The sequence below is a fragment of the Pundamilia nyererei genome, unplaced genomic scaffold (assembly GCF_000239375.1).
Source record: "Pundamilia nyererei isolate P.nyererei 1_Seehausen unplaced genomic scaffold, PunNye1.0 scaffold00083, whole genome shotgun sequence".
Taxonomy (NCBI): Eukaryota; Metazoa; Chordata; class Actinopteri; order Cichliformes; family Cichlidae; genus Pundamilia; species Pundamilia nyererei.
Window position 1 is genome coordinate 375,094 of NW_005187484.1, and position 23,029 is coordinate 398,122.

At 42.7% G+C, this 23,029-nt stretch overlaps 2 protein-coding genes across 7 annotated transcripts in view; both read left to right on the top strand.

The window, feature by feature from the left end:
• The window catches only part of LOC102202009 (unconventional myosin-Ic), a 59,605-nt gene extending 47,544 nt beyond the window's left edge, over positions 1–12,061 (top strand). For all 4 annotated transcript variants that reach the window (XM_005738313.1, XM_013912195.1, XM_013912197.1 and 1 more), the window contains 20 exons: positions 92–172; positions 891–982; positions 1,127–1,221; positions 3,026–3,072; positions 3,155–3,235; positions 3,748–3,853; positions 5,240–5,357; positions 6,212–6,325; positions 6,470–6,546; positions 6,646–6,714; positions 6,816–6,900; positions 7,461–7,620; positions 7,748–7,831; positions 7,918–8,011; positions 8,087–8,142; positions 8,220–8,355; positions 8,487–8,557; positions 8,659–8,756; positions 8,901–9,000; positions 9,686–12,061. In XM_005738313.1, coding sequence (XP_005738370.1) covers positions 92–172; positions 891–982; positions 1,127–1,221; positions 3,026–3,072; positions 3,155–3,235; positions 3,748–3,853; positions 5,240–5,357; positions 6,212–6,325; positions 6,470–6,546; positions 6,646–6,714; positions 6,816–6,900; positions 7,461–7,620; positions 7,748–7,831; positions 7,918–8,011; positions 8,087–8,142; positions 8,220–8,355; positions 8,487–8,557; positions 8,659–8,756; positions 8,901–9,000; positions 9,686–9,712 — 1,791 coding nt within the window. In that variant the 3' untranslated portion in view covers positions 9,713–12,061. The remainder of the gene's footprint in view (positions 1–91; positions 173–890; positions 983–1,126; positions 1,222–3,025; positions 3,073–3,154; positions 3,236–3,747; positions 3,854–5,239; positions 5,358–6,211; positions 6,326–6,469; positions 6,547–6,645; positions 6,715–6,815; positions 6,901–7,460; positions 7,621–7,747; positions 7,832–7,917; positions 8,012–8,086; positions 8,143–8,219; positions 8,356–8,486; positions 8,558–8,658; positions 8,757–8,900; positions 9,001–9,685) is intronic.
• Positions 12,062–15,019: 2,958 nt separating this feature from the next.
• LOC102202500 (large neutral amino acids transporter small subunit 4-like) overlaps positions 15,020–23,029 on the top strand; it is a 25,360-nt gene continuing 17,350 nt past the window's right edge. For 2 of the 3 annotated variants that reach the window (XM_005738314.1, XM_013912194.1), the window contains exons 1-5: positions 15,020–15,223; positions 17,247–17,469; positions 21,308–21,527; positions 21,618–21,673; positions 21,831–21,907. In XM_005738314.1, coding sequence (XP_005738371.1) covers positions 17,310–17,469; positions 21,308–21,527; positions 21,618–21,673; positions 21,831–21,907 — 513 coding nt within the window. In that variant the 5' untranslated portion in view covers positions 15,020–15,223; positions 17,247–17,309. Of the gene's footprint in view, positions 15,224–16,993; positions 17,097–17,246; positions 17,470–21,307; positions 21,528–21,617; positions 21,674–21,830; positions 21,908–23,029 lie in introns of those variants that run through there. The other variant, XM_013912192.1, reaches the window with a different exon arrangement.

Here is a 23,029-nt window from a genome sequence, read left to right on the forward strand (position 1 = left end):
TATCTGTGCAGCAGATCGTTGAGCTGCTCAGCAATCAATGTCATTTTTTTTCTCTTAATGATCTCTAACCATAACTTTTGTGCATTTCCAGTGGGAGCCAGTGCAGTACTTCAACAACAAGATAATCTGTGACCTGGTGGAGGAGAAGTTTAAAGGCATCATCTCCATTCTGGTGAGGAGATATGCTTTGTCCCTCTCACTTATTGCTTATGTGGTCTAGAAGCAGAAATATTTAAAGAATCTATGGGTGAGCATATTAAAAAGAATAGTCTTTAGTGGAACATATCAGACAAACAGGAATAATCCATGCATAGACAAGCACATAGACTTTTGTCTCCAGCTTCTTATTTAGTGCGTAGGCCTGAGAGTGACAGTCGAAGCAAAAACTAAAAATGTAAAATCGGGGGGAAAAAACAAACAAAGATGTGGTGAATTTGGTTGAAAAGTGACAGAACACTTCAGTCTGCAAGCTCCTCAGACAACAGCAGATTCAAACCACAAACCTCTTCCTGCAAGGCGAGCGCTGCTAACCACTGCGCACTGTGGCTCCAGTGTTGGCTGTTCAGTGACTGCTATAAAGAAGCTCACCATGTATCATCTATATTTAGATATGTTACTGTATGAATGAATCAAACTTATTTTTTGTGTTTAGAGACATTTTAGGGAGAAAATCAAACATATACCCAAAGATTAAGAGGAAAGTTATGATTTTAAAATGTGAAAGGGAGATGTTCCTGCTTACCTCAGTGAAAATTACACCTTTTGTTAGACAAGTGAACAAGACCTTTTGTACCTGACCTTTAATACACAGGACACAACAGGCAAGTGTGACAGCCAAACTCTGAGAGTTTGTAGTCACAATATTTGACCTCTCTGTTCATGTGTCACAGGATGAGGAGTGTCTGAGGCCCGGAGATGCCAGTGACTTGACCTTCCTAGAGAAGCTGGAGGACACCGTGGGCGGACACGTACACTTTGTCACGTTAGTTTGATATTCTCTCTTCTCATCCACAGCTTATACAGTGTGATCTCACATAAAGTTCAGCTTGTCAGACTTTGAACTATTAAATGTATCCAGTTTATTTCCTGGTAAATCCACGTTGTTTGTTTGTGTTCTTCCCTGCAGTCACAAACTGGCAGATGCAAAGACCCGGAAGGTAATGGGCCGTGATGAATTCAGACTGCTGCATTACGCTGGGGAGGTCAACTACAATGTCAACGGTGTGTGTGTGTGTGTGTTTATATGTATATGTGTGTGGTTGTGTTGATGTGAGAGTGTACTGCTGTGAACAGTGTCAACATCAAAGTAGTGCTTCTTTTTTCTAAGTGGAAAAAAACAGCCAAGGACAGCACGACCTCGTGCCGTTGCATGTTTGTTATTGTGGTGAATTTGGCAAAGCAGTCAGGCATGTCAGACTCCTTTCCAGTACTAAATACCAGTACTGTTTGATAATACTCCCAGTAAATGGTAAAAGCTCTGAGCAGAGTTACAGAAGCTCTAATACTTCACATAACAAAATCACATACATCAGGCCTGTTCTTGCACAGTTTGTTTGTAGCAGTGATGTGACGGATTTTTTTATAAAGTTATATAAATAATCCAGTTTCTGACCATCTTCTTGACATTCAAACGTAACAAGTAGCAATTTTGAACCCTTATTCTTAATGTTGCCCTGGGTCAACATTTCAGAAGCAACAAGCTAGTTAGCCACAAATGCACTGTGTGAAAGTACTTCTTATGAAAATCCTGCTTACTTCTTATGAACCTTGCTTGAAAAAGGTTAATTCACCAATTTGGAAGGCTCACCTTAACAGAGAAAGCATACAGTTAGTAGTTACGTTATCCGTCAAATTAACCTGTAGTAGTAGTAAGTACATTTAGATACAACTCTAAATATATCGGCTTTATTTGCTATTAAGCAAGCTGTTAAAGGTAACCTATTCTGTTCACATTTTTAAACTTTAATTCAGTAACTTTGCATAATTCACAGTCCAAAATTATCCTTACGTATTTGCTTATCCCAGGACTTCATGCAGCCTTTTAGTTTAACGTCTGACTGAAACAAGACAACGTTCTTGTGACTGGATGCCCCTCACTAACAAAGTATTTGAATAGCAGTTGGCTGGGGCCTGACCATATTAGAGGTATCCACTTTGAATAATGTAACGCTGAGCCAAGAGTAGAAAGAAGCATCAGCCTGAACCCTAAGTTTCAGTGACTACTTGTACCTACACTGATCTTGAGTTGTTTGCCGTGGTTAAAATGAGCATTTACATTACATTACATTGTAACGGGGTCATATATGAAAGGAAATGAGGAAAAGTCACATAGATCCGCTTTAAGACCACTTTGAAAGATCCTCAATTGAACTTGTTACAGCTGGAAAATCAGAAAATAAAAGTTTTATTTACTGTGGTCCATCCATCCATCTTCATCCGCTTTGTCCGGGGCCGGGTCGCGGGGGCAGCAGCCTAAGCAAAGAGGCCCAGACCTCCCTCTCCCCAGCCACCTCCTCCAGCTTATCCGGGGGAATACCAAGGCGTTCCCAGGCCAGCCGAGAGATATTATCTCTCCAGCGTGTCCTGGGTCTGCCCCGGCGCCTCCTCCCGGTGGGACATGCCTGGAACACCTCACCCAGGAGGCGCCCAGGGGGCATCCTTGTCAGATGCCCGAACCACCTCAGCTGGCTCCTTTCGATGTGGAGCAGCAGCTACTCTACTCTGAGCTACTCTATACTATTTACTGTGGTATAAAATCAAATTCAGTATTAGAAAAGTCTTCAGTCTGTCTAAATTGAAAATGTACCACTGTTTGTTTGATTTTTTTTTTTATTAGTATTATTATTGTTTTAGCTCGCTTGCTGCATTGGGAGTTTTTCCCTTTGAAGGAAGACCAAGAAATAATCGGAGAATCTGGATTTTTTCTCTCTCTCACATTTGAAGAAGAGAAAGTCAGAGCAGTGGGCCAGTGATGAGTGTTAATGTGAGGTATTGCATTTTCACATCTGACTCTTTCTCCTTTCAGGATTTTTGGACAAGAACAACGACCTGCTCTTCAGGAACCTAAAAGAGGTGAGACTGAGTTTAAGCGAACCATTTTCTTTCCCAGAGTTGACGTTCAGGCTAAACGTACCCTGCGTGTGTGTGTCTGCAGGTCATGTGTATGTCAGAGAACAAGATCCTGACGCAGTGCTTTAACAGGGAAGAGCTGAGTGACAAGAAGCGTCCTGATACGGTGAGATACCTCAGTGTCCATCTGTGCCTCCCTGCTTCAATTTCTGAGGTTTCCTGAGGTCTGCCGTGTTTTTCCTTGTTTGCGTCCCAGCATACTTTCCCACAGCAAAACAAACAGTGGTGTGTTTCCCCTCTCCAGTGCTGAGTGGGCGGTCTGATGGGGATTCTCTGTGGCTACCCACTCACTGAGGAATTCCCTGACACTTGTATGTCCTCCATGCACGCTCACTCACACAGGACCTGTCACAGGCTGGCGGGTTAAGAGTCCCAGTACTCCACACTGGGCCCAGTGTTCAGTGTCAGCTGGGCTTGCCGTCACATCGCCGCCCCCTGCTTACGTTGCTCTTCTTAGCTCATCCTCTCTGTCAGCAGGCTTCAGTTTGCTCTTCTCCTCGTCACTTTTTATCTTTTTAAGTCTTTGCTCCATTTGCCACCCAGCGTCCTCTTGCCTTCATCTCTCTATCCCCTGCTAACCACCTCTCATTCATCATATTTCTGTGTCTGCCCCTCCAGGCAGCCACCCAGTTCAAAGCCAGTCTGGCGAAACTCATGGAGATCCTGATGTCCAAGGAGCCGTCGTACGTGCGCTGTATCAAGCCCAATGACTCCAAGCAGTCAGGTATGATTTCAAGTCCTTTTTCTGTTAATGTAGTGCAGAACACGATAGAACGCATTCTTTCAAATGTTGTTGTTAAATGTTTGAATCGATTGTTCGCCTCATTCGGTGACAGCTAATGGATCACATAATGATCTCATATCGATCATCAGTCTAAGGAGCTTGGAAAGAAAAGCGTCTGGACTTCTTTAAGTTGCTTGAAGACATTTCACCTCTCATCTGTTCAGTTCAGTTCTGAACTGAAGAAGCTTCTCGGATGAGAAGTCCAGACACTTTTCTTTCCAAGCTCCTTAGACTACGATGAACCTTCACAGACATATCCATCATCAGTTTTTCCTTCTAGTCTTTGCTTTTTTTCAATGCAAAATCTAACTACGGAACAATACTTTCCTCACAAACACAACATAAATAATAAATCCAGGGCACAACAAAGAGTATAAGTGTGAGGCCAGGAAAGCGAGGAAGACAGTGAGGTGACACATAGGTGTCAGATGTTGAGTAAATTGGGAGCATTTATGTCTGTTTGTGTGTACCTGCATACGCCCGACCCTCTCTCACATATTATTGCCCCTCTACAACAAAATGATGGTATTTTTGCTGTTATTACTACCAGCTGCCATCACCACTCTAAGTGATGATAATAAAAACAGTTGACAGATGTGAGCTTTCTACTCTCTTTAATGTGTTCAAACAAAACCAGTGACTTTACTGGACATTTACAAAGAAGCCTGTTGTTTTGGTGGAGACCTGTGCTAATACTGTTTTCCAATTGCAAAGCTTACATTTAGGTGTAGTTCATAAATTTAGATTTCAACAGCATTAAAATGTTTCAAGTGCATGTAGTAAGTTTTAATTCTGCTTTATTTGTATCTGTTAATGTTTCACACTATATAAATTCAGATTTTCAAAATAAAATACTCCTGTAATAAAGTTGTTTTTTGTTGTCAGCTCGATTCAGATTGCTATGAGTGTTAGTATTTTTCAGAGGGTCAATGTCAGCTTTATGCAATACTTTTAGTAAAAGGAGCTTCAACAAGATAATAATTTCCCCACAAACCTCACATTCATTCTGATATTTCAAAAATTCTGACCTAAGCAGGTTGGATTTGGGGTTGTTGTTGTTTTTTTGTTTGTTTGTTTGTTTGTTTGTTTGTTTTTTTCTGCTCCATCAGTAGCTGCAGTGGACCTCTCCGTGTGGTCGTCAGTATATCGGACCAGCCCTTTGTTTCTCTCCACAGTTGGCCTTTTGTTGGTTTCACACTCTTTCTTTGTCCTGTGTCACTCCCACTCCTGCTGCTTAGCATTTACTGGTTTTCTCTGGTTCATTTTGCTCTGCTGCCTTTCACATTTTTCTCACTGAGCCTGCTCTCCCTCTGCTCTCCGTCACAGGTCGATTTGATGAAGTATTGATCCGTCACCAGGTCAAGTATCTGGGACTGATGGAGAATCTGCGGGTGAGGAGGGCAGGCTTTGCCTACAGACGCCGCTACGAGGTGTTCCTGCAGAGGTGATCTGCCACCGCTAACATGTCTCCACAACATCTGCTGGTGTCATCGCAGCTATCGGTCACCAAGATTCTCACATAGAAACACATTAGTTTTAGTAATTCATTGAACATTATTAAGTAAAACTATTTAGATTCGTTCATAACTATGGAACAACGTAGTATTGAGCTTTGCATTCCATTGGATACCTCAGTACACTATAGTAGCTTTTAACACCTACCAAAAGTCTCAATACCTCCTCCTCATACCCCAAGTCATTGGCAGCAAAACAAGAGAAAAAGTTCAAAGCTGCTCAACAGTGACTATTCCCAGTATTTAAACTCTATTTGAATGACAGTAAACCCATGCTGGTGTAGAGCTATTATTCTTCTCTCAGGTGAGTGGCCTTTTAAGCCAAAGTGTCTTAAATCACCTTCTGCTATCATTGCTAACTTTAAATTTGGAATAAAGGGGGAAAAAAAGAAGTTTCCTGAAGCAAAAAAGGGGAAACAGAAAATTCCTTGTTACTTCCTGTGACGTTAGGCAAAAGCACTAAATCCTCACAGGTCAGAGGCTGGAACAAGGGATCATTTGGCAGTCTTACTACAGATAAATCAAACAAAGCTGACATATTGCACATTATTTCTCTGACTGGTTTGTGCTCGCCTGAGGCATTTATTTACCTGTATGTCTTTATCTGTTAAAAAGCGGGTCTCTGATAATGATCAGGCAGAGGTGAGACAAACAAATAAAGGCTGGCCTCCAAACAGAAACTATAGAAATAGCTGGCTAACCTGCTGTCTTATAAACAGCCAGACCCTTTTAGTTTTTGATTTAATTCAAATGATTACTTTGTTTTTTTTCTTTTTATGTTTAGATACAAGTCCCTGTGTCCAGGCACGTGGCCTAACTGGGACGGGAAGCTGTCAGATGGAGTTTCCACATTGGTCAAACACTTGGGATACAAGCCTGAGGAGTACAAAATGGGCAGGTCAGCCGCACTGTCTGATGAAGATGTCAAAACGAATCTGTCATATCTGGCAGCTGTCACAGATCCTGTAGAATAAGAAGCACTGTCCCATATTTTGACTTTCTTTATTGTGTCTGTAATTCCATGTCTTTCATAACCACTTAGATCCAAAATCTTCATTCGCTTCCCAAAGACCTTGTTTGCCACAGAGGATGCACTGGAGACCAGGAAACACAGTCTCGGTAAGAGTTGGCAAGTCTCGATCTGACGCATCAATGCCGTTATATTGCTGACAGACAATGTGCTGCAGGTTTGAGCTTGTTGCCTCTGTCCCCACACAGCCACCAAGCTGCAGGCGGGGTGGAAAGGCTACAGCCAGAAGTGCAAATACCAGAAGCTCAGAAACTCAGGTAGGGAGGTTTATATAAAGTTTATACACCAGATACATGTGTATCTCATATTTACAGTAAATCTGAACCATTTATTTATGTGAATTTGCTGTATCTGGCAGCTATTGCAGTCCAGGCATGGTGGAGGGGGATCCTGGCCAGAAGAAGGGCCCAGCGCAGACGACAGGCAGCAAATACAATCCGCAGGTACAGATTATACCGGATCCAACCAGTAGATGGTGCCATACTTTAATGAAAACGTTTATCCATAGAGACCAAGTTTTTGTGTCAGAGGCTGTGGACCATTGGAGCAGCCTCAAGTGGAGATTAGAGGAACTGCAGCTTTTTGGCACTTTAGTATTGCCAAAGGATTGTGCTTACGCGTGACTGTGAAATGTCAAGTATGGGAAGCTCTGTTTGGTTTCATTTAAACATATTTAATTACAACCTTATTACCTCATTTGCCTTAATTACTAACAGTCAGATTTCGTGTTTTACTCAACAGACTTGCTTTGAGGATCAGTCCTAATAATAATAATCATTTAAGCAAAGTGAAACAAAATGCAGAATAATTGTCAGGGAGACAATGAAGTAAATGAATTGGAAAAAAACAAATCATTACATTCTGAAAGCTATGAAAGTTCCAATGAGTTCTTTTAAAAAAAATATAAGGGTGCTGTTTCATTCTAATCCCTTAGGATTACTGTGAAGAAACTTTATGTTGCTGGTTTTTGATGATTCCAGCTCCTTTCTTGTCTCTCCATCAGGTTCATCAAAGGCTTCATCTACCGTCACAAGGAGCGCTGTCCAGAGAACGAGTATTTCCTGGATTATGTGCGCTACTCTTTCCTCATGAACCTCTGCAAGAACCTGCCCAAAAATGTCCTGGACAAGAGCTGGCCCACTCCTCCAGCTGCTCTCACTGAGGTCAGAATTCAGATTTGACTGAAAAATGTTCATGTAAATGTTCTGTCTGGTAAGACCTTCTCATATAGAAAATGAGTGAAAATTGAAGCCAGTAGTCAAGTAATGTGAAACCTCTGTGTGTCTGTAGGCGTCTGAGCATTTGCGTAAGATGTGCATGCAGAACATGGTGTGGAGTTACTGCAAGAAGATCAGTCCTGAGTGGAAACATCAGGTGATGACTGCCCCGCGCTCTCTATCACACTGTAAGTTTTCTGGTTTGCTGCTTGCTTCATTCACATCACTCTCGCCTTTGAATAGATGGAGCAGAAGATGATTGCCAGCGAGATCTTCAAAGACAAGAAGGACAACTACCCACAGAGCGTGCCCAAGCTGTTTGTCAGCACCAGACTCGGTAAGCCATTGCTCACTCTGCAGCCAACGGGCTACAAATGCTTTCAGATCAGTGAATGTGTCTGCTCTTATTCAGATGGCGAGAACATTAACCCCAAAGTTGTGCAGGCTCTGGGCAGTGAGAAGATGAAGGTTAGTGAAGCTTTAGACAGTTTTAACTACAAGCTCAGCATCAGCATGTACTGATCTTCCTGCACTTTTGTCCCCAGTATGCAGTGCCGGTCACCAAGTACGACAGGAGGGGCTACAAGCCCCGCCCCCGGCAGCTGCTGCTCACTGCCAACAGTGCCGTTATTGCAGAGGAGGGCAAGCTCAAGCAGCGCATTGACTACGGCGCTCTGAAAGGTCAGAGGTCAAAAACAGACAGACGCTTCTCGTGTCTTCTTGTCTTTTAGCGGGTGTTTGTCACATGATTTGGAATAGTGATTGGCATTTTGAAAAGAAAACAGCCACTAATTGTTGTGCTGTGTTTGCAGGCATCTCCGTCAGCTCTCTTAGCGATGGCGTGTTTGTTCTGCACGTGCCCAGTGAGGACAACAAGCAAAAGGTGAAGATGAGGACGCCTAACTGCTTTGCTGCTGTTTTGAAGAAGGAAAAAAAAAGTCCCACAGAAAAAACTAATTTGCGTCTGCCTGTGTTTCCTCGCAGGGAGATGTGGTTCTGCAGAGCGACCATGTGATCGAGACCCTGACCAAGATCGCCATCTGCGCTGACAAAATCAACACCATCAACATCAACCAGGGCAGGTGAGAGGCAGAAACACACACACTGTTCCCCACAAAGCTGTGCACGGTCTGCACTGGTAATCTCAGGCTCCTTTCATGTTAATCATTCTGGAGTACTTTATGAGTTCCTTCATGATTCTCACTGCCCCTCTGTTGCTTCCCCAGTATAAAGTTTACAATGGGTCAGGGAAAGGAGGGGATAATAGATTTCACACCTGGATCAGAACTGCTGGTGGCCAAAGCTAAGAATGGACACTTGTCTGTGGTGAGTGTGCTTCATCATCTTCTGCATCATTATCAGTTCTATGTTTTTGTCAGCAAAGTGTTTACAGATGTTTGGGGGGGGGTTGTCACTTTGTTGTATACTCGTTTTTCAGTCTGCATTAATGAGTGCTGGTGCAGCTTCAAAGGGTGTATCTACACATCATTCACAGTTCTAAAAAGACATTTAAACCAGCTTTCTTTTAATTGGTTGCCCGACCACCTGCCCAACAGTGGGAGGGTGGAGCATCTGCGTTCAAAGCCAGAGCAGTGTGCGTGAGATGTGACCATATTAGGTTGTAGTAAACACACGGCAGACTGGTCCACATCTTAATGCTTTTCAGCATTCTTTATTACTATCACACACACGGTTGCTGTACAAACCACAGCTACAGCTCAACATACCAACAATAACACTGACAGGAGCCAGTGCAGACTTTAAAGCCAGAGAGGCGTGATTGCAGCTGCTGCTCAGGTGTGTCCACCTCCCCTGCAGTGGCACCGCAGACCATGCCCCGCTCTCAGTGATGTCATATAGATCCAAGCTTTGCTGACTGATTTGAATCGATTTACTGATCCTGACTGTTGTTGTATGCTGTTCAACTGCTGTGAATAAAGATTTTGGTGTAAAGCAGTACACAGTAGTTTCTGAGTTAAGGTGAAACGTTTCTCCTCCGGCTCCCTTTCAGACGGCTCCCAGGCTGAACTCCAGATGATGGCCACTCTGACCACACACACCAGGACCCATGTCCTCCTGACCTCTGCCATCCACCAATCACATGACTGCAGACTCCACTCTGCTTAAGCCAATCAGATGCAAACTGTCACTAGATGGGTGGCATGTGTTTCCGATTTAAACAAAAAACAATAAAAATCCAGCTAAACTAATTGATATATTTATGTTTATAGATAATATTTTTGGGATTAATACTGTTTAATGCTGTTTAAATATTCTGATTTTATATATGAGGCCAAGGGATAACAAATATATTTGGTGCAATTTTCTTGCACCAGCTGTTTATTGTGCTTTATATGGGAACATGACCAAGAAAACAATAAGGAAAGTGTTAGAATAGAAGACAGTGAGATGAAGGGGGCTGTTGTGGATCAAAGTCAGGGTCAGCTGTTGCCTCTTTTTTTTTCCCTGTTTACTTTTTTATTTTTATTTTGCTCCTTTGTCTGCCTGACACTGCTTCGTTAACTGGGCGAGTTATTAAAGCTGTATCTTGTTGCGGAGTGTTAAGAACAAGGTTTGACAGCATGTAGGACAGATGCTGGGAGGTTTGACGAGGAGGAACAGGAACTTTTCGAACATTCAGTAAAGATTTGAGGCCAAAAAAAACTTTTTAGTGTCAGATGTGGCTGAAAATACCTTAAAGAGTTCAATTTACTACTGAATACTCTTCAGAATCTTTATTTGTACAGTGTTTGAGTAAGAAGAGAGGTAATTGTGAGAGAATCGCAGCAGCATGTTCCTTAAATGCTGCAAGAAAAGAACAAAGTAAGTGAGACAGGTTTGTGGAAAAGGCAAGAGAAAGACGGGGAGAGAGAAGTGAGGGTGCAGCAGTGGTTTGCCTTGATGCTAGGTGCTTGTGCCTTTCTCTCTGACTTTATTTACAACAGTTTTGCAGCTCTTCACCGCCGTGTGAGAACCATGACGCTCCAATGAGTCGAGTTAAGTGCAGATGGGAACCTGCCATCCTCTCAGTGAACGTTGGATTAACACCAGCAGCAGCAGCATGTACAGCACACACCAATTGTTCACCACCACAGAGTCCCTCCATCACTATGTCTGCCCTCCGCTCCACCCTCCACACTGCCTGTTACACTCAACTAACCAGGTGTTGCTACACCTAAATAGGCTTTCACCAGTCTGACAGCTAACAGCATTTTGGCTTTTAAAAATAATAATAATAACTTTAGCCCTGTGAGACTAAATTTTAAAGCTGTATTTGGTTCAGCAATGATTGTACTATATTGGGCTATGTTAAAAGGCCAAAAGATGCTAATAATTGATGAGAAGATTGAATTGACAAGAGTCTCATGTCTTAATTGTAAATATGTAGCTACATCCAGCTTGATTTAGGAGAGAATAATGGCCCAGTTTGTGGGAAAGACTTTGGTTTGATTTATGGGAAATTTCCAGGAAATCTTGTTTGTTAAAAGCCCTCCTACACATTTGGTTTTGTAATCGTTAATGAAGACAGAATGTAACTCTGAGCTTTATATCTCCAATATAGCCTATTGGAAGGCTAACTCTTTTCTTTGCAATTATAATCAAGCTAACAGTTTCCTCGCTGTAGCCTCATGATGTTCATTCACTCATATGTGACAACAAAAGTAGACTTCTCAGAGCAGGACACCATCTGAAAGGCCAAGAAAATGCCATCTGACGCCAACTGTCACAGCAGAAGTTGTTCAGGTGTAACACATCCTGTAGTCCAGTTCAGACATTTCTGTTTAGCCCTGTCTTACCTCTGATTCTCCCTGAAGCTTGCAGCTGAGACCAAAGATGGGGGAAAGGTTTTGCTCTGGAAAACTTTTGAGAGCAGCTCCAAAATGTTTCCACTTGATGTCAGAACTTTGTCTCTGAGTGCTGCTGCTGCTGTGTGCATTAGCCAAAGGCCCTGTTGATTTCTAGTGATTATGTGTTGTATGATTAATATGACGTTATGGTGTCGTACTAAATGTTGTTGGAGATGTAAATGTCCATTTTTGTTGTGTTTTAAATGAGCGACTCAAGCCAAACGAGGTTTGATGATGTGAAACGTTTTGGGGAGAAAAAGCTTTTTGGTGTTTGTTAACCCAAACTTGTCCATGTGCCTTTGTTAGTATAGCAATATAAGACGTGTCTGGGAAGAGGAAGACCTCTGTTAGCCTGCCTGGAGATGTTTTCTCTCTGTGTATAAGCTTTATTCAAACCAAGTCTGTCTGTTGATTCACAGATACACTCTTGTTATCACTCCTGAGTTACTGTATCCACCAAACCAATGTAGAATTCTGCCAACACACTAAACCATGACATAGAATTTAAAGAATGAATAAATTTGAAAATTAAAAACAAACTGGCTGTGTCTGCTGGGTGTTGCTTTTTACGTGTGTGTGACCTATCCTTTTTTCCAAAGGGGTTGTTAAGTAGCCCAGAGTTAATAAAATGGCAACAACATGCAACCCTCCTTTAGCAGGGTCCAGAAATGCCTGCTGATGTGTTCTGGGGTTTTTTCTAATATTTTCCAGGTTGGTTTACAATGTGAACAAGACCAAATGCAAATCTCAGAGTTAGGGTGTGTAACCAAGATTGTAATTTATTATTTTTAAGATACCTGAAAACATTCATATTTATAAATGATTAGCAACTGAAACTAAACACGAAACGCTTAAAGTGAACCGGTTATGCTAATCCATATAATAAACCCTCATCTGCCACTTTATTAGGTGCTAGACCTGAGTTGGACCCCTTTTGTCTTCAAAGCTCTTTTTAATTCTTCGTGGCTTCGATTCAGCAAGGTGCTGGAAACTTTCCTCACAGATGGCTTTGTGGCATGATGTGTTATCCTGCTGGAAGCAGCCATCAGAAAATGCTACACTGATCATGAAGGGATGGACATGCTCCGCAAGAACACTCAGGTAGGCTGTGACATTTAAGCAGTGTTCAGGATGTACTAAGGGCCTAAAGTGTGCCAAGAAAATAGCCCCCACACCATCAGGCCGCCACCTGCAGCCTGAACCATTGATACAAGGCAGGATGGATCCATGGTTTCATGTTGCCTACACTAAATTATGACCCTACCACCCAAATGTGGCAGCAGAAATCGAGACTCATCAGACCACATCCATGTTTTTCCAGTCTTTTGCTGTGTGATTTGGTGAGTTGTAGTTTGTTTCCTATTCTAGCTGGAAGGAGTGGTACCCAGTGTGTTCTTCTGCTGCTGTAGCCCATCTGCTTCAAGTTTAGACATGTTGTACATTCACAGATGCTCTTCTGCATATGTTGATTTAAATGAGTGGTTATTTCCTTTGGTCACACTGCTTTGAGCAGATACTAGTCTACTCTGACCTTTGGCATCAATGCTGGATATTCTCTCTGTAAACAGTAGAGATGGTTGTGTGGGGATATCTCAGTAGATCCATTTTTGAAATACTCAAACCAGCCTCACTGGCACCAACAATCAAAAATCAAGTCACTTAAATCACATCCTCTCCTCTTTCTGATGACTAGTTTGAGCATCAGCAGGTTGGTTTGACAGATGTGTCCACGACCAAATACATTGAGTTGTTGCCATGTGATTGGCTGATTAGATATTTATGTTAAAGAGCGGTCGATACAGTGATCAGTGAGTGTAAAAGGTTTAGCTGATAAGCAAACTGATTGGTGAGTGTTATACAGCGTGTTTCAGATAAACAGGTCACTATGTGCACAAATGACCCATGTGAGGCAAATGCTCCACCCACCTGCCAATCAAACTTTCTCTTTGCGAGGGACAGCCAATCAGGAGAAAGTTAGCTTAAAGTAACATGAACCGAAATTACTACTTTCAGTGTTCAGTGGATGAACCGAGGAACCGCACCAGGCCTCGGTATATGATTAATAAGGATCGTTTTCAATGTTGAAACATGGAAAACTACTCCATTAGAGTCCAACAAAAGTAGTATAGAGGTAAAAACTGTCATTACAGGCCTATTTAAATTTTTTAAAAATCTGTTAAAAATAAGAAATCAAATTAAACATCAAAATGATGGAACAGTAACAAGTTGTATTGTTATATTGACAGGAAACAACAAAGCTTATAAAAACTGTCAAACACCTCCCTATACTTCATGGTGTAAGTGTATATGCTGTGCAGCTGCTCAAGTTCACCCTGTTGTATCAATCATTAACTAATTTTAAAAAAATCCAAGTTGGATGTTTTATAAAATACAGATCAAACTGATAGCATCAGAAAACTGTTTTCATGCACAAACTGCACTGCAGGCAGTGAGACGTCAGAACCACAACGGCTCATATCATATTCTTCATTTAAACCATGTGGGGGATAGAACCACATGCAGGAGTCCAATCTGATCCAAATTACCTCCTCAAAAGAGCAGGAATGGTTGCGTCTGTGCTACAAAATACCTAACATGTCACAAAAGCAGTGATCGCCATCTCCAAAGTGTCTGTTGTTGTGGGGAGGATGAAATAGGAATGGAGCTATCTGCGTCCCACTGAAAATGCTATGTCCAGATTAACACAATCAACTTTTTGGAATTGAACGTGCATCAAGACCGTTATCTCATGGTAATTTGTTTGAATCTGATTCAACAGACTCCTTTAAATGGCTCCACTGATCACGTGAGTGCTGATTATGTGATTCTGCTGTCAAACAGTTTAGAGGTCTGTGCTATAGTAAACACTAGGTTTCCCGCTGAACCTTTGAGAAGCACGTCAGTGGTTTAACTGTCTGTATAATCTCTGCACTGCGCTGTCATGGTTTGAGGCAGCCAGCAGGTGTCGCCCACTGAGAATACTCCCCTGGTGTTATTTGCCCTCCTCAGAGGAGCTTTTTCCTCTGGACCATGTAAACCCTCCTCTCCTGTAGTTCAAGGAATCCTGCATTTGGCACGAAGCTGAAAGTAAACAGGGTGTCACCTCATATTCTGGTGGATTTATGGGCAATTTGTGGCTTACATAAGCACACACACCTCACGAGGCTTTCAGAAGTTTCCTAGTTTACCGTAGCCCACTGACACCTTTAATGCAGATGCAGAACATTTTTTCCTCCACAGATCACAGCTGGACAGTCTGGGTTGTGCTGTCCTCTTTATGACACTGTTTTTGTTTCACAGTGAGAGCTACATAATGACCAGCTGTTCAGTCCTTGTCCAAACAAGCCCCCACAGTATATTTCTTAATATATTGTGAAACAGTGCACATGTATAACATTGGAGCGCTCCGATTGGCCACGGCTGGTCTCTAGCTCAGCCAGTAGCCAATGGAGAGGCTCTGTTGTTTGTGTACCGCTGCTGCGCTCATATAAAAGAGGAGGCGACGACCCCCGAGAAGGAAAACTGAGAACTGAAGAAAGCCAGGGGGCACCTGGCTGTGAGCTGTCACTGCTGCCCCGCGTCTCTTCCACCGACCGACGCTCTCACCCGCAGAGGCGGATCTGACTGCGAGGACCGAGCCGCTCAGCTGAACCCCCCCACACCCACGCCACCTCCAAGACCCATAGACGCGCGCGCTTCAGGTGAGGTTCGCACCAGAGGATGCTCTGCAGACACTGCTCCCCGGGGAAGAGGCTGCACATACTCTGAGAGGACATGATCTGTGACAGGCGGCGTGTTGCAGTGTCCTCCTTCACTCACAGTGTCTCCGCTTTGCTTAAAGGCTGCTGAGAGGAAGCTCGAGCTGCAACAGCCGTGACTCTCTCATCAACTTCATCCAGCCTCTCACTGTGTGTCAGTCATTTTCCATCCGTGCTTCGCCTTTTCAGCGCTTTTTTTTTTTTACAGCAAACTTACAACTGATATGATAACACAGTCCATATTTACACAGGCACTCACACACACGAACATACTTAATTTTCCTCTCTTTATTAATCATTAATAACCAAACTGTTATTAACCAAACTTAAGGTGCCTTTAAAGTACTCGTTCGATTTATGGTAAAAGTAATGTGACGGAAGCTGCTGTCAAGAAGCAAAGTGATAGCGGGGATGCTTTGTTTTGGAGGCTGTTTGTGTCTAGTTAACTGTCTTTGTTTGGGCATGATTACGGCGGTTCCCCCTGAGCTGTTGTTGATACTGAACAGCTGAGAGCTTCTGGCTGAGATCGGCGTCAAAGTGCTGAAGCCTAAAGTGTGCAGACCCGGAAAATCAGACGAAGTGGTTTTCAAAAATAAAAGCAGCAAGAATGCGTCGAGCGCTGAGAGCGCGCGGCTGAACGCGAACGCGTTTTATATTGAAATTCAAAACCGGAATAGGAATATAATGTTCTGTGTCGCGTGCAGGGGGCTAGAGATGTGGATCGAGGAAGGTGGAGGGGGTGTTTTGTGCGGATGCTTTTAGTCCAGTTCAGACCAGTTCTAAGGCTTCTGCTTGTTCATCGCAGTGTTCTTTGTGTCATTGTTCAGTACGACAAAGCTGTTGCTGAGAAATGCACAAACTTCTAATGAACTCTGGTCTGTGTGTGTTCAAGCTATATTAGCGTATTTTCACGGTCGTTAGTGTTGGGGTCGTCGAGTTAGGCTATCTCAAGTTCATATTCACACAAAAATGCGGACAGTAGGTTTAAAACGGTCTTCTTTCAAAAGATGACTGTCTAAGATGAACAAAGTGAAGGGAACAGATAGGTTATGTGTTCCAGCCAGATGGAGTTTTTATCTGGTTATTAAAACAAGTACAATTACACATAATGTCGCTCAGTATTATCGGATAAATGTTGGCTGGGTGTTCGTAATAAATGCATTTCTGTATGTTTGAATACATTTCCAGTGAGTATTTTTTGCGTTATGACGTTCGCCTCTGTAACGGTGCACACTGCACTAACAGCTCCTGTTGAGAAGCGCTCGCGCTGAACACCAACCAGCAGCAGCTGAGTCTCGCGCCGCGCTGGTTCGAACCGGCTGAGCTTGCGCTGCATTCAATTGAAGTGGGATTTTCGAACCACGTTTGTGACAAAGGGTTGCCACACAACCCCAAATAAAAAGCCTCACGTTTCAGCAAAAGCAGAGGAGAAGTCGTGTCCTGTAAAGGCATTTTTTATTTTAAAACTAAAATAAAATTTAAATCTTACAGTTTCCACGTCAAAACTTATACAAACAACATTTTCAAAAATGTAAACACCCTCTGCTGTGTCCTATTCGGGTGGAATACAACAGCAACCTCACGTGTAGCTGCTGTACAAACAACCAATAAGAGGAGACCTGTTGTACCCTGGAGCCAATCAGATATGTCAGGGGGAGACAGTTTAATATTTATAGGAGGGGTTTGCTTCTCAAATGTCTCAGCTGTTTTCAGTTTTTTTAACTGTCTTCTCGATCACAACCGTCCTCAGTAGGTTAGAAAAAAAAAGACCTGTACTGAATATGGATCCAGGAATCATCTAAAACACTTGCAAGAGGTCATATTGTTCAAATATTTCATAATGTTAAAGAACTACATGAACTAGACTTAACGAAAATAATTATAAATAAACCTGTAAGAAGTACCTCACCATGGGTATAATTTCTGGTTGTCATCTTGTCTCTGCTGTCTCTATCTTATCTTCCAGGCTTAAGCAGCCCTCCTCATATTCGGTCAGGTCTAGCACATTGCTATCTCTGATCCATCCAAAATGGCTCCTACTCTGGCCACGGCCTTCTCCCGCCGCTGGTGGATGGCGGTTACAGCAGTCATTGAGAACCTGCTTTTCTCTGCTGTGCTTCTTGGCTGGTCGTCCCTGCTCATCATGCTCAAGTCGGAGGGCTTCTACTCTTACCTGTGCAAAGGACGAGGTGAGTCTACTTTACTGTAATTGGGTTATCATGTGTGGTTTTGGTGAGGGGGTTGTTTACTTGGAGTCCTTGAGCAAATGAGTATCTGCTGAGGGCCCTTTTGACCTGTTTTAACAAAAACACATCAAATTCATTCATTTTCCATCCTTTCTTCCTTTCTGCATGACGATCCCCTGAGCTGGTAAAAAACTGAAACCCTCAGGACATTGATCTGAACACTCAGGTGTACTTGCTGTTCCGCTGCTGTGGAATTATGCAGAACACATAAGCAAGTGTGCAAACCTTTTTGTAGAAAGTACCCATGTTTTATCTTACTTTGGCACCTCATCCTCAGTGCAGTGTGTTACTTCTCTCAGCAGGAGCAGGACCTTTGAGAAAAGTGCCTGCCTGCATATTGGCAAACAAGAGCTTCTCATTGATCCAACAGTTGGCTTCTCCTTGTGGAAAATGGGTCATTATGGCGACAGCAGCCTAGGTCTGAAAAACCCTCGAAAGCATCCATAAAGTGCTCCTGCACAACAATGCCACAGATGCATCAGAGATGGTCATTTTGTTGTTATTTGATTCTGTCTCCTACTCTGTGATCAAAGATGATGCAGTGAGCTGCTGTACTCAGAGGGTTATAATTTGGTTATGAAAGATTGCCCTGTTTAAAAAGCAAAAAAACCCAACCAGATGAGGACAGTGGTTCCTCCATCCTAGCATTCGGTAATCAGTGCTGTCCACAGAAACAGTGTAGAGGAGGTGAAATGTAACAGCATGCTGAAGAGAACTGGCTGCTTCATCTTCATCATCAGGGATTGAGTTTTTATCCATTGCAGCCCGCCTGTGAAGGAGACCATTCATCCCTTCATTCTCCACAGTGATCATCAGACAGGCTGCTCTCTGTCTTTGTCTCTTTGATCCTCTGATTGTATCTTCCTCTGTGTATTTCTCTCTTTGTATCCTACAAAGCAGCAGCTGCGAAAGCCTTGCAGGGTTAATTTGTGCATGTAAAGCCTTTTTTAAATCAATTTAGCTCTGATAATTCTCTTTCTCTGACTGTTTTGCTCGGGTCATTTCCTTATCTGTTTGCTCTGATTAAGCTTTAGGTATCTCTTACTGTTGACTCAGCTCCTTCCACAGTGACCTGACCTCTGGCACATCAGTGTAGCCCCACACTTTTAAAAACCACCCATTATTGTGTAAAATCTGCATTTTGTTTTTGTTTTTTTACATTTCACTTCAATTGTGAGAAGTCTGTGAGTGAAATTAGGACGAAAAGGCATTTTTCTGCAAACAGACGTCCTGATGAGGGAGGAAAGGGGTGCTTTAGAGACTTAAATATACATGGGTAGGTGTACAGACTTGTAACAATCACTTGACCTTTGCATAATAACCACATCCATACACGAGCCACTGATCACAAGAAGCACAGCCTTCCTAAGAGGTCACTTCTCTGTTTTTGTGTTAATACAGCTGCTGTAGCATGGTTGTGGTTTGTGGGCTCTAGAGCGATGTTTCTCTTCATGCTCTCCTGTCAGTTGACTCTTTTAGTGATAAGCTACGTTTCTTGGTAAACAGTCAAGCCAAAAGAACGGTGCTCTTAGCACATTGCAGCAATGATGAAACCAAATCACTTTGTTGTAGATTAGACTATTTGACATCCTTTGTATCCACAGGAGGAGTTTATTAAACAAAAGGCCATGTTGAGAATCTTAGAAGGTTCCTGTGGTGTTGAAAAGAACACTGAAGAGCGGTGGACGTATGTGACTTATCAGAAAGACGTTTTCAGAGAAGGGGAGTTGGAGCTTTATGCCTCAGTGTGTTTGCGTGGACATGTTTCTTCCATTATTGACTCATGTTTGCTGTGGCCATTTGATTAGTCAGCAGTAGTTGGGGCTACTGGAGGACAGATGCTGCTATCTTCCTTCACAGTCAGCACTTAATGCTCTTGTCTAGTTGATGTGAAATACCTGCCTGGGAGGCAGAGCACATAATCTATAATTGACAATAATATTAGATGAAAAAAAATAATTTTCAGATGTGGTGCCCATATGAAAGACTATTGACTGTTGTGATCACCTTACTTTACTAACCAGATGTGTTTCTTGCTATCAGGCAAGGCCAGCAACAAACGTTAAACTGCAGCAGTGGCAATGTGCAAAGTCATCTGACTTCCCCACCTGACTTCACCCTGTCGGGTTGTTAGCATAGCTAGCAGGCTGAACGTTCATAGACAACTGGATCTTGTGCATTGTTATCAAAATAAAAATGATCTCTTTCATTTTATAGGACTGTTGTTGTTGGTTATAACATAATCAGAATCAGGTAAACTTTATTAATCCCAGAGGGAAATTGAGTTGTCACAGCAGCAAATATACAGAAAACATCAAGAAGATTACTTCGGGGGGTGCCTCTTGTGAATCTTTGCCCAGAGTCTCAACAAATTTAAGAACCGCCACTGTTATTAACACTATAGGTGCCATTTAAAATGTATTCAATGTAATATCTTGGAGTTATTCGTGGTTCCCAGTGGATGAATCAGTGTGGCTTTTAATTTCACATATGTGTACTGGCTCTTTTTTTAAAGAAAAATTTTAAGATTTTGAGATTGGAAGCTTAATCCCAAACTGTAGAAACAGCAACCAAGGAAATGCACTGTTGAGTTTATCCATTTACTCTAAATCAGTATGATGATGATGCACCCTACCTTGTGGGAAGATCCTACTGTGTGTTTCATTAATTCAATCTATATTGAGGATGCGTTTGAATAAAATGTATCACAATAGAGGTGGAAGACATTTAGTAACATCCCACAGATCATTCCACGTTTGTGCCCTCGTGCATAATCGAGCTCTTCTGCATGTGTTTAGCTAAAAGCAGCCTCTGGAGCTCAAGTGTCCTTGTGTTCCTCAGTGAATGAATGCACCAGCATTAGAATGACCCTGCAGTCATCAGATATTCACTAAGCCATGTTACCTTTCACCTCCTCTCATCACAGGGTGCATGCCAGTTTTTTCTGCACCACTCTGCCTTAAATATGAAATAACAGCTTTCTGTTGGTCTCGAACCAATGCCTAAGGGGTTTGAGACCAACAACAACAACAACACATCCGTCCTCCCATCCTCACTTTTCCCTTGAGTAGAGCTCAGTGACACACTCTTGTAACGGGAAACAGATTTCCAGTTCTGTTTACACTGAGTGTGCAGAGGCTTCAGCTGCTGTTGCAAACTTGCCCGCAGGACTCAAATAAAGAAAACACTCAGATGACTTTCTTTAAAGCTCCCTCCTCCACATATGAAGTATGTGGTAAATGCTGATTTGACTTGTATTGTTTTCCTTGCCTAATCAAAGACGAGTTGCTTTCCTCGATCAGTGCTCCTCTGTGTCCTCTGTCTATCTGTCTGACAACAGCAGAGTTTACCCAACAGCAGCGGTCTTATCGAGCACAAGGACAAAAATAGACTCCACATGAACTCAGTGGACTGTGTTTACCAGTAATTCACCAGAGGAGGCAGACTGATTAAAACTGTTACAGAGTTGCCCTGCACCATGCAGGGGGTTCAGTTTGGGTCTATTTCTGGTACTTGTTTACCCTGTATTGGGTTGTTTACTTGACCTTTGAATGAGTTTCCTGGCTTTTTTGATCAGAAGCTCAGCTCTGAGAGGGGAGGGGTGGCTGTAAAAGCTCAGTATTCCAAGAACAATATCAGAAATAAGCTCTGAAAAAGCAAGCAAGTGTTCATTTCAGATCTCACCTCTAGAAATGTCTAGAAAACTGTGTCATTATGTAGCAAAATGGAAATACTGGGAAAAAAAGTACATAAAATTCTGTCTGCTCTTATTTCCAACCAGAAAACAGCTCCAGCTTCAACTTCTCCAACACATCCACCCCTGCAGCCAAAGGTGCAGAAGAAGAGTACTTGGAAATGAACAGCTGGCCCATCTGCAAAGACCAGGATGAGATGCTGAACCTGGCCTTTACTGTGGGTTCCTTCTTGCTGTCAGCCATAACTCTGCCCCTGGGTATTATCATGGACAAATACGGGCCGCGGAAGCTGCGACTGTTGGGGAGGTGAGCCCGTGAATCCTGCTGTCTGTTGGATAGTGATGGTTCTTTTCTTGTCCAACCTATTTTTCATAGCCGACTGCTTTGTCTTTCCAGTGCCTGCTTTGCCTTCTCCTGTCTTCTCATCGCCTATGGTGCCAGAGACCCCAACAGTACGTACCTCTACCTGTGTCACATACATCTCATTACATTATCACGGCTCATATGATGTATTAATGCTAATTAATCAGATACAGTATGTGAGATTCGTCATGTGTTGGCCTAGTAAGTCGGTCTAGTAACATCTGCGTGTGTTGCTTTCTCCGGTAGATCTGTCCATCCTGATCTTCTTCGCATTGGCATTGAATGGGTTTGGAGGCATGTGCATGACCTTCACTTCACTGACGGTAAGAGATACTTTATGAAGCTCACATATTGGGACATACTTAGCTTTGGTCTGAAGCGCTGCTTCATTCCTACTTCTCCACAAGTCTTGTTTTTTACTGGGCGGTGACTGTCATGAATGGGACAGAAAACTGCATGTATATAATCAGCAATCAAACAACAACAACAACAAAAAATAACTACATTTGCCCCAAAATAAGCTTTTGAGAACCCTTTTTCCACTGGACCTTTAGCTTTCACTTCATTGCTGGGGAATTCTTCCTTGGTATGGTTTCAGCATTTGTTCACTGTTGAGTCTCTCTCTTATTTGACTTGGTAGTTGCCTGCTGAGGCCGTAATCTCTGCAGGCCACTGTGTGGTTATAATACATTCTGTGAATGAAATGTTATGACTTGAACAGTGCATAGAGTTTTAAACATGAAACCTTCGGTCACGTTATCAGGATATCCTTCATAACTCATCGAGGCACGCTGAAGAATCCCTTCACCCTGCGAAATGTCTCATAGCTCTACAAATAAAGTGTCGTGGAATACCTCAGTGCTTTTCATTTATTAGGACAACAACCTCATTTTTCAAGGAAAGGTAGTGCCGCCAGCTTCTCCGCAATCCGACACTAAAATCTCCACTTCGTTGGCAATTACATGTAGTTTGTTTCCTCTCTGAATGACAGCCTGTACTAAATATCAGTGAGCCACAACATTGTGATATCTGGAGAAATGAAAAGGTATTAAAAGGGGAGATGGAGGAAGAGAGTGAAGTGATGGCTTCAGACGTGCATACAAAGAAGTGAGGGGCAGAAAGATGGATGCATTCGACAGAGGAAACATTTAAAAAAGATGGCTGGAGGAAGAGCTGGAGAGAGACGGCTGACAACAGACTGCTTGGAGGAGAGGGATAAGAGGTAGTGTGCAGATAGGAGAAGGGTGGTGAGGGATGCAGTGACTGAGGATAGCCAGTGGTCAGGATGACCTCATCAGAGAAAGTGCTGCATCACAGGAGAGGACACGTGAGCAAGAGAGTTGTTACAAGGCAGAGAGCAGTGATCTATTATTCACTCCTGCTCTGGCTACAAGCCAAATAAAGACCTCTCCTCATTATTATTTCATCCACACGAGGACGTATGT